Source organism: Nyctibius grandis, chromosome 24, assembly GCF_013368605.1.
Source record: "Nyctibius grandis isolate bNycGra1 chromosome 24, bNycGra1.pri, whole genome shotgun sequence".
In the NCBI taxonomy this organism is placed as follows: domain Eukaryota; kingdom Metazoa; phylum Chordata; class Aves; order Nyctibiiformes; family Nyctibiidae; genus Nyctibius; species Nyctibius grandis.
The window spans coordinates 5705198-5720185 of NC_090681.1; the positions used below are offsets into that span (position 1 = coordinate 5705198).

Genomic DNA, 14988 nt, shown 5'->3' on the forward strand with positions numbered 1-14988 from the left:
GAGGTTACCTCCCCCAGATGTCTACCCTGCCTGTCTGGAGGGTGTAACCAGCCCAACAACACAGGCAGCAAGGGAGAAAGTCTCCTTCTCAGCTCTTGCTGTTCAGAGGCTGGCTCAGCCCTTGAATCCACCCTCAGCTTCAGTTTATATTAATACAACCAGACACAAACTGCTGCTGAGGACTGGATGCAGGTGCTGCTACGGAGATCCACCACGGACAGGCAAGTCAGACAGCTGGAGGCAGCAGCTCCCGAAAATTTCCCCAGTACCCAGCCAGACTGCAAGATTCAGCTGATCAGATTTTGAGAAGCTTTAGCCCCCTTTCACAGCCATTTTGAAATTTAAATAATAAAAAAACCACTCTTATCACTATCCCACTACATTCACCCTAATAATGGATATTTTCAGCAAGAAAAAAACACCACCCAACGGTGACGTTGCTCTAAATCAGTGGTGAAGTTGCTCTAAATCGCATCTCCCCTGGAGGTTGGCAACTGCACGAGATACTCAGCAGTGTTTAAGGAGCACATTCATTACATACAGAAAGCACAGAAAATCCAAAGTAAAAGGTTAGCATTTCAAATTCAGCACATGCATGTGATTTTTTGCCATTTAACTAAAACCAACTTGAACACTCTCCCTTTAAATTCAAAATAAGGGACAGTCTCTGATCCAAGAACAAAATTCTTGGCAGATAAACTTTAACACTGCTAATTCAAAACATCACTTTTTTTTTTTTTCTTTTTTAAACTGTCATTGGGTTTTGGTTGGTTGGTTTAGTATTTTAAAAACTGTGTTTATTTATTTTTTTTAACTAATCTTGTCCTCTCATCTCTTTGTTCAAACTTCAAGTAATTCATCCCAAGGCAGAAAATATACCAGAAAGTTTAAATTGAAGTTTTTATGGCAATCTAAAATTTTTAAGCAGATAAACATAAGGGTACACACATTGACAATAGACAATCTTTTTATAACTATGGATATCTTTTAACTCTATCACAAAGCACTGTGGGGTTTTCTGTTAGTTTTCTATTATGTAAAACAGATGTTTTTAAAAATCTTCTCAAAGCTGTGTCATCCAGACTGGCCAGCAATTTTGAGTAGACGAGTTGCACATTTCTGTATTCAACCCCAACTAAATTAAGTAAATAATTGAGCTACCTGATGTTCCCCAAGCACTGTCTCTCCACTGATCTCCCAGAAATATCCCTTTTGGTCCATCTTTGCCGGAATCATCAGATTCCCAAAACTTTTTACCCGGCAACAGCTGCTGCAATTAAAAAAAATAAAAAAAAAACAAAAAACAAAGCATGATTAAAATAAGTATAAAATGCAAACAGAAACCATAAGCGTCTCCCTTCTAAACATGAATCAATCATTAAACACAAACTGATACATGCTTTATAATCAAAATATTTATATATTCCTAGGGTGAAGCCATACAGCAACTGAGACAATGATTCAATCTCCGCAATCCTCTTACATTCTTAAATGCTTTATGAACCCCACACACGTAAGCACACACATACAATTTACATTCTCCACCCTCTCAGCACGAGAGCTACTTGCAAGAAAAATATTAGCGGAAAAACCCTGTTCTGATCAGAACATTATCATGACTTCCACTGAGCTGCGAGGATACCTCTAAAAGTACCCAGCATTTCCAGCACAAATTCTTGCCTTCAAATACTGAGGTTCTGATGCTGGCAAGGACAGAACAGCTCAAGAGGTGCCAAGAGCTCTCACTTCTCGCTTATTTAATGACTCCTGAGGACTCTCCATGCTATGAAGGTTATTTGTAAACACTAATAAGAGCGAACAGTTCTGGGCCACCGCACCTGCCACGCACGTGTTGTTCCTACAGGATGAAAAGAAAAAAGGTTATGAACTTACTGAGAACAAGACAGAAAGTCATCCTTGGCTTGAATGAATCCAAGGAAGATTGCTCTGAAGTTCAGAAGATGGCAGGATAGCGTGCCCTGTTTCGCAGATATATTTTGAATATAGCAGCTTCCCCGAGGAAACACCTGCCGCGCGGCATCCACATATGGCAAGGGGAATTTCGAGCCCTGCTTAAGTGTCTTAGATGTCAAGCATACAATCTTCGAATTAAATCTTCTGGCTGAATGAGATGTATGCAATTCAGGCAGGAAACAACGGCGCATTCAGAGCAAATTAACAAAATAAATGAGCCTTGCCTGCTGAAGTTGGAATAAAACTAAAAGGAACTGGAAGATTAACAAGTACTTGCATCTGTTTGAAATTACCACAGAACAAACAAGAATCATCAGATTAGTCGCTGTCTCCTATACATTAGGAGCGTTGATAACGCTATACTCCATCAGCAGACGTGCAAATTTAAGGCTACAGCCTAACAGAGTAAACAGGCTGCTGGATGAAGAGGAAGCAAGCACAAATGAGTTCTGGTTTAAGACAGACAATCAGGAAAGTTGTGCTCACCATTTACTTTTTAATTTAACGAAGATCTGTTTACTCAGAAACGTATCGCAAAGCAGGTCTGTACGTATGAGGTTAAACCCAAGGTTCAGATTTGGAGAACTGGACAGATTACACAGAAGACAGGTATTATAATGAAAGCACCATCCATTTTACCCCACACCTGAAAAGTAGAATTCCTTCCAAATACTACAGAAAACCCAAAAAACCACCACAGATAAGAGCGCAATTACATTCAGCTATTTAACTAACACTCGAAGTTGCTGTTGACTAGAAGTAATCCTGCTTTCGTGCCAAGATCAGCAGAGAATAAGGTCAATCCATGACTTAAACATGGCAGTCGCCTACAAGGGATGATAAATAAATAAATGCAATCCCTTTGGGAAAAAAACCCCTCGTAGAGGCACAAGATGGAGGGCAGGCACTGCCGCTTCAGGGGCTCTCTGTCAAACCTCAGGCTGTCCACAGCCCTGCGAGTTTTACAGCAGCAGAAACGCGCCCCCAGCTCCTCGGCTCGCTGCTGCTGACTGTAAGCCCTGAGGAAGGGCTGGCGCGGGGGCATTTTCCAGCTGACCTGAAACTTTTATGCACACACCTGCATATTGTCTGTATAAGCACACAGGAATGTAAAACAAAGCGATCCTCACCTACAGAGGTTGAATCAACACCTCAAACTAACATGGAACAGGTCAAATTTTAGGATGACGTGTGCCACTAACCCTCCTCTTGTGCCAGGCACACCAGGAGCTCCAGCACAGAGGTCATCACGGCTGAACCAGCTGAGATCCTCCTACAGGGCTGAAGACACCGTGTGTGTGTGCTGCTTGCTGCCACAGCGCTGAACAGAACTAATTCACGGACGAATGTTGCTCAATTCAACTGCAGTTTTTCTTTTACTCAAAGTATACACTTGTACAACTTACTTCCCCACCCAAACCCCCTCTTCCCACTTGCAATAGCCTTCCTCCAGCTAATTCAAAAGCAAAAATCTTCAGATTAGTCTTCAAACTAAGGATGAGATGAGCTTGTCCACCTTCTACACCCCAGCACAACACAGAGTACTCCGAAGTCCTTCAAAGGTATGTGCACTTCAGCCCCACCTGGACTGACGGCCTCCAGTACCGGGGCTGTCCCTAGGGCAGGTGAAATAGCTGTACACAAAGTGTCAGGGACACGCAGGACTTGTACCCGCCCTGATCCACAGTGTTGATTACAGATGCAGAGCCTAGAATCACAGAATGGTTTGGGTTGGAAGGGACCTTCAACGATCATCTAATCCACCCCCCCTGCCATGGGCACAGACATCTTTTCAGCATCCTTCAGGCTGCTCCAAGCCCGATCCAACCTGGCCTTGAACACTTCCAATGATGGGGCAGCCACAACTTCTCCGGGCAACCTCCTCCAGTGTCTCACCACCATCATTGTTAAGAATTTCTTCCTTATGTCCAAGAATTCTCCCTTTAGCACAAGAAAAAAACCTTCCTTTCCCTACTATCAAATATCCATCCAAACCACTGGCTTTGACTATCAGAACTTTTCAGTACAGTACAGAAACATCAACCTTCAGTTTCTCCAGCTCTTCAATATTTGGCACACCATCCATGCCTACAAACTCTGCATCTTGCACACAGTTTGTCCAAGCAAGACCATTTAATTGCCTGTTTTCTCTACAAGGTATCCCATTCTAGTTTCAGCAGCAGCAAGTCATTTCCACCTAAACCTCTCAAAAAGGTTAAAATGTAAAGAAAGCATTTTAATCCAAGCTCTAAGTTACCTCTGGGCTTTTATTGTCTTTTTCCTACAGAGAGAACAAGACTCAACTTGTTCTTTTAACTCTCAAATCACTGAGTAGAAAACAGTGTTTTCCCCAGTTGCTCCTTCTCTCCAACCAGCCCAAGAAACACCACGAGATATCACCACGTCACTCACTTCTTCGAAATGTGTCGGTGACTTTAGGATTTATCACAATCGTAAACACGATTCTCTCAACTGAACGATAAAAGCAGGGGAGCTTGCACCGCACTCCCCTTTTATGTAAGCCAAAAATAACTCAAGACAACTGTAAGGACAAGTGACTCCCATCAGCAAAACTCCTTGCAAAGCCCACAGACTAACCTGTTCCTCCATCTGCCCCGTGGGGTGACGTTAAGGAGGTGAAAGCCAAGTCGGTGCTCTCCAGTATTTATGAACATAAACATGCATCAGGTGTGTTCCAATTTTTTTAAGCTCCTCTCATTCCTATGTTTCTTAAAATGCAGCTTTTTGACTCCTGCTGCTGCCACCCCAGCAAAAATAGCTACTCTCCTCCTCATTCCATTTCAAGGAATTTTGAAGAAGAAAGAGATAAGGACCGTTAAAACAAAATTTTAGCTGCAACTAAACACTCCTTTGACAATACCTTACAGTGTAGAAGGACACAATGTGTTCTGCAGTCACACCTCAAACCAAGCATGAGAAGGGGCATGGGCTTGAAGAAGGAGACAGGAAAGAAGTGAGCAGAATATTTTCTTTTCAAGGAAAGAGCCATCTCTAGTTCACAAGAAAATTAAACTCCTTTCATAAGCTCTCGAGTTTCCAAAATGTTAATAAGTTTTCCTGATATACACAAGAAAGCAATAATGAATTCTAGACTTATGAAATCTATTTCTACTTTAGGGTAAAAGGCAAAATGGAACTTAAGCAAAAAAATCAAGTATAATGCAAACCTAAGAGGAAATCTGCATCTGCAAACCAGCACAGAAAAGGGCAACAGAGCGTCCAGCAGCTGCCTGGTAAGTACAGTCACGGCAAATCTCAACGTTTTTAAAGTAATCCTAAAATCTGAAGCAGACACACGTAAAGGTTCAGTAGTTGCTTCTCCTGAGGAAGTCTGCTGCAGCTAATGAAGTTCAATCTCCCTTCTTGGTATTAATGCTTTGAGGTACTCGCTTTCTCATGCGATACATACAGTGGCAACAAAATGAGATTTTTTATTTCCACCATTTCAAAATTTACAAGACATTTCCAAACCAGCAGCTCCAGCAGAATTCATTGGAGTAAGGCCATGCTCGACAATATTACCGGACAAAGGTATTTCCCCCGGCGTGTCCCAGGCGCCAGAGCACGTGCCCCCCTCCAAGCCCTCTTTGCAATCTGTTGCAGGTCCATGATGCACATTGGCCAGAGCCCTTGCAAAGAGCAGCCTGCAAATGTGGCTGCTGAGAGGGCTGGAGGAGGCAAGGGAAGATGTTTGCAACACACCCGCAAGCACTCCCTGGCCGCTGCAAGACCAAGAATACCTTAAACCAGTGTTGCCAACACTGGCATGCTGTGCCTCACGAGACACTTTCAAATCTCAATTATAGCAAAATTATACTCTAAAGATGTGGAAAGGGACATCCACAGACACGAGGCACCAGGTTCAGACACACTTTGTATACAGCTGCATAAACCAGGCGTATGCTCCTACCTGAAAGATAAGGAAAATGAACACTTCATATGTACATGTGGTTATGAACCACAGCAACAAGCTGTGTGATAAAGTGGAATATACAGAGCAAGCTTTTATTTGCATTCTGGTTGCTCATTTAAATAAATACTCCCATTTTCCTGACCATACAAACTGGGTCGCTATCACAAAAGGTAGCAAGACCATTTCTCCCAGCTGGAGAGTGACTTGAGACTAATTTAGCCCTTTACTGTTTCGCCTACCCTCTCTCTACCCCTCTTCTTAAGGGACAAAACACATCCACTTACCAACAAGAGCCTGAAGAACTGCACCCAAACACCTTCTTACAGTTTTGCAGTGAATCACAGACAAGGATTAGAAAAAATTCTGATACTATCTTGTGCACACACACACCCTTATTGCACAACTACAACTCTATAGTTTAATCTTTTTTCTCCCCAGAAGAATAAAGTTTCCAACTGTGTACCATAAGCAGAAAGAAAGAGAATATAATGTTTATTTTACATACAGATTCCGGATGTATTTACAGATCTTGGGGAGGGCAAAAACCAAAAGACAATATTAACAGACAGCAATGGGGGTCCTTGTTCTGTCAAGTACTGCTCCAACCAAAACTAGACGTTTAGCAAGCAGCAATCATCTGCCCTGAATTATGCAGGAGGCTGAAAGACAACAAATTTTCCTCATGGAAAGTTGTCAGTTGCAATGGGGAAAAAACAAAGAAACAAACAAAATTATTTTAAGTGAATATCATCTAGTTCTTCAGGTTGGAAATTAAAAAAGAACATGCAGCAGTTTAGAACCAGACTAGTTTATTTGTTCCCCAGTTTTTATTAAAATTGACCCTATCTAGTATGAGAATAATCCTCCTAAGCCCTCTTACAGAGGACTTACACAGTTAGGCCAATATTCAATTTGAGCGGGGAGGAGGGTACGGGACGACTTACACATCAACAAAAGCAATTCTACAACCAGCAAGTACAGAGCCTGTGCACACAGATCCCACTGAGATGGGATTACGAATTAGACAAATTAAGTAAACTGATCCCCTTCAGACAAGGCAAATATTAAGATAAAAGAAGCCATCTGTGCGGTTGGAGGACTCAGTTTATTTGCAGCAACAGGTAGGAGAAGGCAGAGCGTGTACTTACAAGTCACATTTGGGCAGCACTGCAGGTTTACAAACACTAAGATGTTATCTACCCTGAAAAAAATGTTGCCATCTAAAAAACCAAACAAGACAGGGAGGCTGAGCACACAGCAAGCAATCCGAGCTGGGGTGCCACCGGCAGCTGTATAGCAAGGGCGGCTTTTGCTCTCCTGGCCCACAGAACAGGCAGTTTTCTGCCAGCTCAGGGAGTTAAACCGGCTCGCAGGAGGGTCTGATAGCACAAAAAAAAGGCAGAATCATAAAATTGGGAATATAGTGGGGAAGGTTAAATAAATAAATACACAAACCTCCACCTCGCCAGGGTGGCACGCTGTTCAGCGGTCTAACTGCATTTCACCAACCCCGCAGCGGCCAACGGCCATTCACCCATCCCCTGGTGCGTCCCTGCTCAGCTCCTGCCCCAGTTCTGGTGCTCTCGGAGCCTGCACTGAGCCATCCCGACGTGCCAGAGTAGCTGCTCTGGCACCATCACGCTTCACAAACACGGCTTCAATCCTGCCATTTCTAGTGCTGCTAGTACTAGATGAATTGAAAGGGGAAAACACAAAAAACTGAACAGAAACATTATTCAAAACTCTCAATACTCCCCAGCCCAGCTGCCAATGAATCATAAATTTATGAGAAGACAGTAAAGACACCACTAGCAGGGAAAGCTGAGTCATGTGGGGGATTTTAGTGTTTTGGGGGGTTTTTTTTGCTTGGTTTTTGGTTTGTTTTTTTTTTTTTTTTAAACCAGATACGAGAATGTCTAGGCCCAGTGTCCCAACCACTCTGCTTTAAAAAAAAAAAGCACGGGTCACTGGAGAGGCAGGGGCTCACCTAGGACCTAACCAGTTGCATCAAGGGGACATAAACATGGACATGGTGAACCACCTGTCCCTTCAGCCTTTGATGTTTAAGATCTCTGCTACAACAAACCATGGGGGTTGTAGCAATTTCACTGTCTGGCCAGAGTCAGACCTACACTAGACTCCAGCACTAAAACCTGCAGGGGACAGCAGTGGAGAGCAGTAATTAAACGCTCGTCAAATGAAGTGGAAAATATTTCTTACCAGTGTTTCTTTTCAAGTGTAGGCTGAGATTCACTGTTACCCTTGATATTCGTACTACAAAATTTTTGGTCCAATTCCTTCCACTTTTGAAGTTAAGTACCAACCAGTTGCCTAAAGTCTTTCTGTTCCCATCCTCCTCCCACCCTCCTGGATTAAGTTACAGCTAGCAACTCACCCAGCTGCTCTTTTATTCTCGACGCAGGCTTATCCCACAGCATAACCTACTACCAAATCAAGAACGTTGCCGCAGTTTAAAATGCATGTAACGCACTGGTGACAAAGACAACCACCACCTCGCAGTCTCTGTGCACTGTTCATTACCCCAGAAAGACACTGCACCAATATTCCATGTTGCAAAGCTACAAATAAAAGAGATTTAAGTGAAGAAAAGCAGATACCCAGCTCCCCTGTCTTGAAGGTCAGAAAAGGAGGAGAACTTGCATAGCTCATGTTAAGCCTCAGATAAATATCACTGCTGTGTGATCGAAGATGTTGGTCTCTTCTCCCAGGCAACAAGAGATAGGATGAGAGCAAATGGCTTTAAGTTGTGCCAGGGGAGGTTTAGATTGGAGATCAGGAACAATTTCTTCCCTGAAAGGGTTGTCAAGCACTGGCACAGGCTGCCCAGGGCAGTGGTGGAGTCCCCATCCCTGGAGGGATTTAAAAGCCGTGTAGATGTGGTGCTGAGGGACATGGGTTAGTGGTGGCCTTGGCAGTGGTGGGTTAACGGTTGGACTCAACGATCTTAAAGGTCCTTCCCAACCAAAACGATTCTCTGATTCTAAGACAGCACAAGCAGCGTGGCCACGTGTTCTGCTCTATGTGCTAAAGCAACAAACCCGACCAGCGCCTTCTGAAGTGCCATTCTCTTCCTTCACCAACTGCTAGACACCATCGCTTTTTATTCTTTTCCAGTTCAACATCTGCTGAGAAGGGGAGTTTGATACAAGACTAGGGAAGATTTCATTATGCTAATGGGGCTTGTAGTAAGGCTCCAAGATTACGTCCTTCGTTACATCTAACAACCTGGACAAGGTGCTAAAAAAAGGGGGAGAACAGCTACCCCTTTTAGAAGGCTACTACCAACATTACCGACCACGTTCGCTATCAACAGCCTGAATCTCTTCCATCTTAGAGCGGAGCAAAAGGGTTTCTGTGGCTCTTCTTTTCAATCTCATGCTTGAGAGAGTATCACACTTCCACTCGCACAGAAATCTAGGGGGGCACACGGCTGGCTGCAGTGGGGGGAGGGTGGGATTTTGAAGATGGAAACAGCCAGAAGGCAGATGAAAGTTGTGGGGTTTTTTTAAACTATTCTTAATTCTCCTACATTAGGATATCTGTTCATCACCAAGTATTATCTACCCTGCTGTCAAAATGCAGATAAGACTTTTAATTGTTTGACAGGGCCCTTTAAAAAAAAAGCTCTGATGTCTTCAGAAGCACAAACTCCTTAAATCACTAAAATTATTATGATGTTTCTTACTGAGAAGTGAGAAAACAAGATAGAGAGATACACTAAATGCGTAAACACTCTTTTCCTCATCCTTCTCCTCCAGGTTTTTCACTACCAACTCAAAGTATGAGATTATTGACACTTGCTGCAGGTAAGACTCAGAAGACACAAGATCAAGAAACACAAATCAAATTTGCTCTTTTCCTCATTTATTTCAGACATAATTTTTTTCTTAGTACACTGACTTTCTCCACGACTTTCCTTCACATTCCAGGAGCAGGAGGAAGGGAAGACACAGAGTGCCTTGCATCTAAACACAGATAGGGCATGCTGCATAAAATCAAAGTCTGTAGGTGAAGAACACGGTCTTGAAAGCCAATCCGCATATCCTGCGGGGATCTCAGCTTACATAGCTCCCTTAAATCAGCCAGCTGGATCTATGGTGAAATACCTTGGGGAAATACAGAGAAAATTCAATGGACAAAGAAAGGAAACTGTAGGACTGAGGGAGAAAAACCCCAAGAGAAACAAGAAATAGTGTCTTAGTTTAAAGAGAAGGGTGAGATGTCACCTTTCCTGGAAAAACATGCACATTCCAGCATGTGGAAAAGCCCAGAGACAGAAGGATGCCATCTCCAAAACTTTCTGCATCACAGTTACAAGAAGTGGCGGGGGGAAGGGGAAAGGTGGGTCATCACCAGAAGGCAAACCTCACATCCTCCAACAAAACCAACACAAACTCACTTCTCTCAAGAAATGGCTAAATAAAGGAAGAGTTGGTAAAACTCAGCATATTTAGGAACACCTTCAGGTGTTTAAGCTAACATGATGTAATGCCACGTTAAGTACAAAACAAGTGCTGTACTTTTAACAGGTTTTCCAAGAGCCTGTACGCTCTATATCTGAAAATGAACGTCTTGCCCAAGTGAGGTGTTAAAAAAAATAATATTCACAGAACACTCACACCCCCATCATTCCACTAGCATGCTTCATATGGAGGCACATCAGCTGCTTTTCAGCAGCTTCAGATCGATTTTTAATGTCATGTTTTCTTCTTTGTAAATCATTTTCCTCTACTCTTAGTCAATAGTCTCAATGTAGGTTAATAAAATCTAGAGAAACAGATTTTACTATCAAGTGCCATCAAATTAAAATGCAACTCAGTATTACGATCTTCCAGAGAAGGAAGGAAGGAAGAGAGAAGCTAAGCTGCAAGCACCATGAATTCCCTGAGGTTTTTCACCTGAGGGAGGGTACCTTCTTATGAATCCCACCACATAGTAGTTGAATCCCGCCACATAGTAGTCCTTGTTTGCTGTTTTCTCCAAAACAATAATTTTGGGGTCTAGGGATTTTTATTTTTATTTTTAACCTGGCTTATAAACAAGGTAACAGAGATAGGATGGACTAAATGTGGAGAAAATAAACTAGTCTGAACTTGACAGACAACACAAAAAGGAAGGCTCTCCAAACAACAGACCTGTATCAAGCTAACCTGTCATACATTAATATCCTCCTATATGACATGATTTTCTCATCTCTGTTCTTCCACAAGCCTCTACAGGGACTGACTATAAAGGAAAAGGGAACAGGGCAAGGAAAAGAAGTGTTTACATCCAACTTTCAGGAACCTAACACAGCCAGCTACAGTAACTTGCTATCCTTTCCAGTCACTCTAAAAACAGGTAAATTCTCTCTTTTCAAAGAAAACCAATGGCCCAAATCTGCCACCTCCTTACTGTGCTCTGAGGTTAAAATAACTCTCACTGGGTTTCTGTAAAGTTAGAACTGAAGGGCCCATTATCTGACAACTCCTACTTCAGTCCTTTGACCTGTCCGAAGCACTTATCACTTCTGCACCCCTTGATTACATTGCTCGGCTACTTTAAGCGTTAAACACAGTCCTGTGCTTTATGACAAGAGCCAAAAGGTGGCCAGGAGTGGAAACAGGGCAGCAGACAATGCCAGACAACTAAACCCACAATATTATGGGGTCTGAGATCACCAGATCCCAAAATAAACATGCTGCAAGTATTGTAACACTTGTCACAAGACATATTTCTAACTGTTCTTTTACAACCACCATTTTCCTGTTTGATGATACAACAGGTGGAAGGCTTAGCTGTTCCTCCTACTAAGATGTATTCCAGCCTGACAGGTTTTTATTTTATTAAACACACACACACACACACACACAAGCTTCACAGTCACAATGGAGAACTCTCAAGTTCAGAGTCATTCCAGCAGCCTCAAAAACTGTTATTTTTTTTTCTCCTCCCCCCAAAATACACAGATTATTTTCTATAGGCCTTTCACTTACCTCTCCCATAGCCCGTCCTTCCAGAGCAAGCGCTTGAAAATCATGATTCAGCTCATCCATGGAACGCACCTATTTATAGATGGGCAAGAAAAATACATGAGGAAATGCCTGTATTTCTTTTTCTTAATAATAATCATAGTGTATAGCAATTTTTCTGATGCTACATTCTCTATTACAGCATATAACAAGGTCACTGAGCTCCAAAAGATGACTTACCTTTAAGACTCCCAGAAGCTACAATGTTTATAGTGTTAGATTTATACACGCACAAAAAAAGGAAAAACTAGCTATTACTTTTAAGGCACACAAAGCCTAACGCAACTGCCTTTGCTAAGTGTATTGCAGAGACTAATATTTCACAGTGAGGTGCATGATTTCAAGTGAGGGAGTCAATGCATAAGCGAGCGAGTCAGCATCATTCCCTTTCAGGTGAAAATCAAGTAAAGACTCGGATAACACAGGCAGGTTTATATTCAAGTTACATTGATATGAAAGAGAAAAGCACAACGGTAGAAACAAAAAGCAAATTAAATTAAATAACGCCATTTGAAATGGGGGTGGGGATGAAGAAAGGAGAGCAATGCCTTAAGATCAGTTGCCAATTTTTAGTTACTGTCCCCACAAAGTCTCGTTTAGTTACTGTCCCCACAACAACGTCTCGAAGTGGAAATCCAGAAGCACAAACCGGGGTGCAAAACACCCTAAGAAAACCCCTGATGGGGTACGGCCTTTTCCTCATTCCCAAGAGGTTGCTGCTGTGTGCATGGCAGCCACACAGCTCCGTGGCTATGTTGGGGGCCCCAAGACTTGCCAGCTAAGGCAAGGGAAGGGCAGTAGTGAAGCAGTCCTTCCAGATTCACACAGGGCAGAGCTCAGGGGCTGCGGGAGCAGGGGGACGGCCCCGGGAGGTGACACTGACCTTGCTCACCCGGAAGACCTGCAGCTATCCATTTACTTGGGGAGTTGTGCCATTTTCTGCTTCTGCTTTGGATCACGATTTGATGAAAATTGATTCAATTAGAACATAAAAACCAGCAGCAATTTCAAACTGTTAGCCAAGTAAGTCGGATATGTTGAAAACTCAAGAAAACACTTCTGATTTTCATCCCCAAATCTCACCCAGGCAAGTCCTGATAGATGCAGCCACTGAGCACACGTGCAGAAGCAAAGGAAAAAAAAAAACAACTAAGGACTTGAGGGCAAAGCACAGAAGTTCAACCCCGTGATAGGATTCAGAACAAATTATTGCCCTCCTCAGATAACACACCTCTAGCAAAGTAGTGCTTATTACAACAGCCACAAACACTTACCATGGCACATAAGCAACACTACACACCTCCTACTCAGTGTTTACATAATCACTGCAACCCAACAGATCCGATACACCTTTCTTCTAGAGCAGGGGTAATAGTTTGTAAAACACTTATCCGTGAGTCACCCACACGCTCTATTCACTGCAGTCCTTTATGGGCTCTCTTTAATACGCAGTGTTTAGTCATGTCACCACTGAAGACACAGCAGGTGATTTGGACGCAGCCTCCTCCAGGCCAAGGGAAGGAACCCAGTAATACGTGGTGGGTGATTTATAGGATAAAAGAAACCCAAAACAGGTTTAGATGCTAATGCACCACCCTGCCAGTGACCAGCGCTGTAAGCAGTTACACCATGTTCGCTAACCTTGGCCCTGACTTCTGATACTCATGCCACTATTTCCAGCAGAACGAAGTCAAGACTTTGTTGCGATTACGCTTTATTTCTATTTTTAAACAAGATTCAATAGACTTCATCCAAGAATATCAGATGTAGGGAAAGCACTACCGACAACCTCCAGAAGTCCCCTCCACTCTGAATTCTTCTACTGCTCTGTGACAACACGACTTTGCAAAAGATTAGTGACACATTGTTAAATTATCTAATACGTATTTATGTAATTTGCAAATCCTCAATGGCCAGTCACACGGAATCTCCGTTTAAAAACAAGGTATCCTCTTATTACTATATCTCAGTTCAAAGTTATTTTCAGTTATGCCTCAGTCTTGCCACCTTCTGCGGTGACGCTTATCACATCAACCACGAACACACAGAGTGAAAACAGGACTCCACCTTCCAGAAATTACAGCGCAGGGCAACACCAAAGACTTTCCTTTGCTGTCAACTCCATCACTGACCCTGCCAGCAAAGATATCTCGGTTGCCTCATGTGAGACAGAAGTTAATAGACCAAATTCTTCCGTGAAGCATTTCAAGCTGAACTCATGGAAAGTGCTGCAGCCCCCAGACATGCTAAGCCACAAAAGCTGAAGAGCAGCAAATTATTATTTCAATGAGCCATCCGAGGAACAGAAAAGCTCTACAAAGAGATTCAGGAGGTGATGTTCATTACTCTCTCTGCTAAAGCAGTGTCCCAGCAAACCACAGATGCAGCCGCAATGGCACTGATCCAGGACTCGCAGTGCTGTGGTAAGTGCTAGTGCAGAAACAGAGGCTGCTTTAGCGTGTGGCCCCCGACTTTGCCAAAACAAATAAACTCCCAAAGGTGGATGACGTGCTGTGGGAATCTCAAAACAAAGCTGTAAGAAAGATATAATTATTACATTCCTGGCATAAATCAAAAGGATATTAAGAGACATTTGTATTTTGTTTTGGTCATACCCCAGCCCTAGCGACTCCCCGCTGCCAAGCTGCTCCCCTCGCAGCCCCCGGTGCACTACGATCCCTGGTGAAAGCCCCGTGCAGAACACGCAGGCAGCTTCGAAACAAGAATGAACTCTACTTCTCAGCCCTCTCTCACCCTTCTTTACGGTACTTCAGCATGTTACCTGGCCATCTTTACTCCACCAAACATTTTTAGAAATGCCAGAATCATGTATTTTATTTATTCACATGAGATGCAAGAACATTTTCACTGATGTCTTGTTCAAGTATTCGTTTTGAGTGGAAAAATGTGTTATCATCTCGTTAAACCAATTACAGCAGCACAACTATGTGATTTACATCCACGTGTGAAGCTGTGCTCCCATGCTGGCCTGAATTTTTGGTGGAAAAGCTAAAGCTTGTGTAACTCTTAACAACGACATCATCTCCA

General features: G+C 43.0%; 1 protein-coding gene across 7 annotated transcripts in view; it reads right to left on the reverse strand.

Annotated features, from left to right (window-relative positions):
* PUM1 (pumilio RNA binding family member 1) overlaps window positions 1–14988 on the reverse strand; it is an 80681-nt gene that overhangs the window by 49083 nt on the left and 16610 nt on the right. For 5 of the 7 annotated variants that reach the window (XM_068417604.1, XM_068417603.1, XM_068417602.1 and 2 more), the window contains exons 3-4: window positions 11905–11973; window positions 1162–1270 (exon numbers count right to left, since the gene is read on the reverse strand). In XM_068417604.1, coding sequence (XP_068273705.1) covers window positions 1162–1270; window positions 11905–11973 — 178 coding nt within the window. The remainder of the gene's footprint in view (window positions 1–1161; window positions 1271–11904; window positions 11974–14988) is intronic. The other 2 variants (XM_068417605.1, XM_068417600.1) reach the window with 1 other exon arrangement.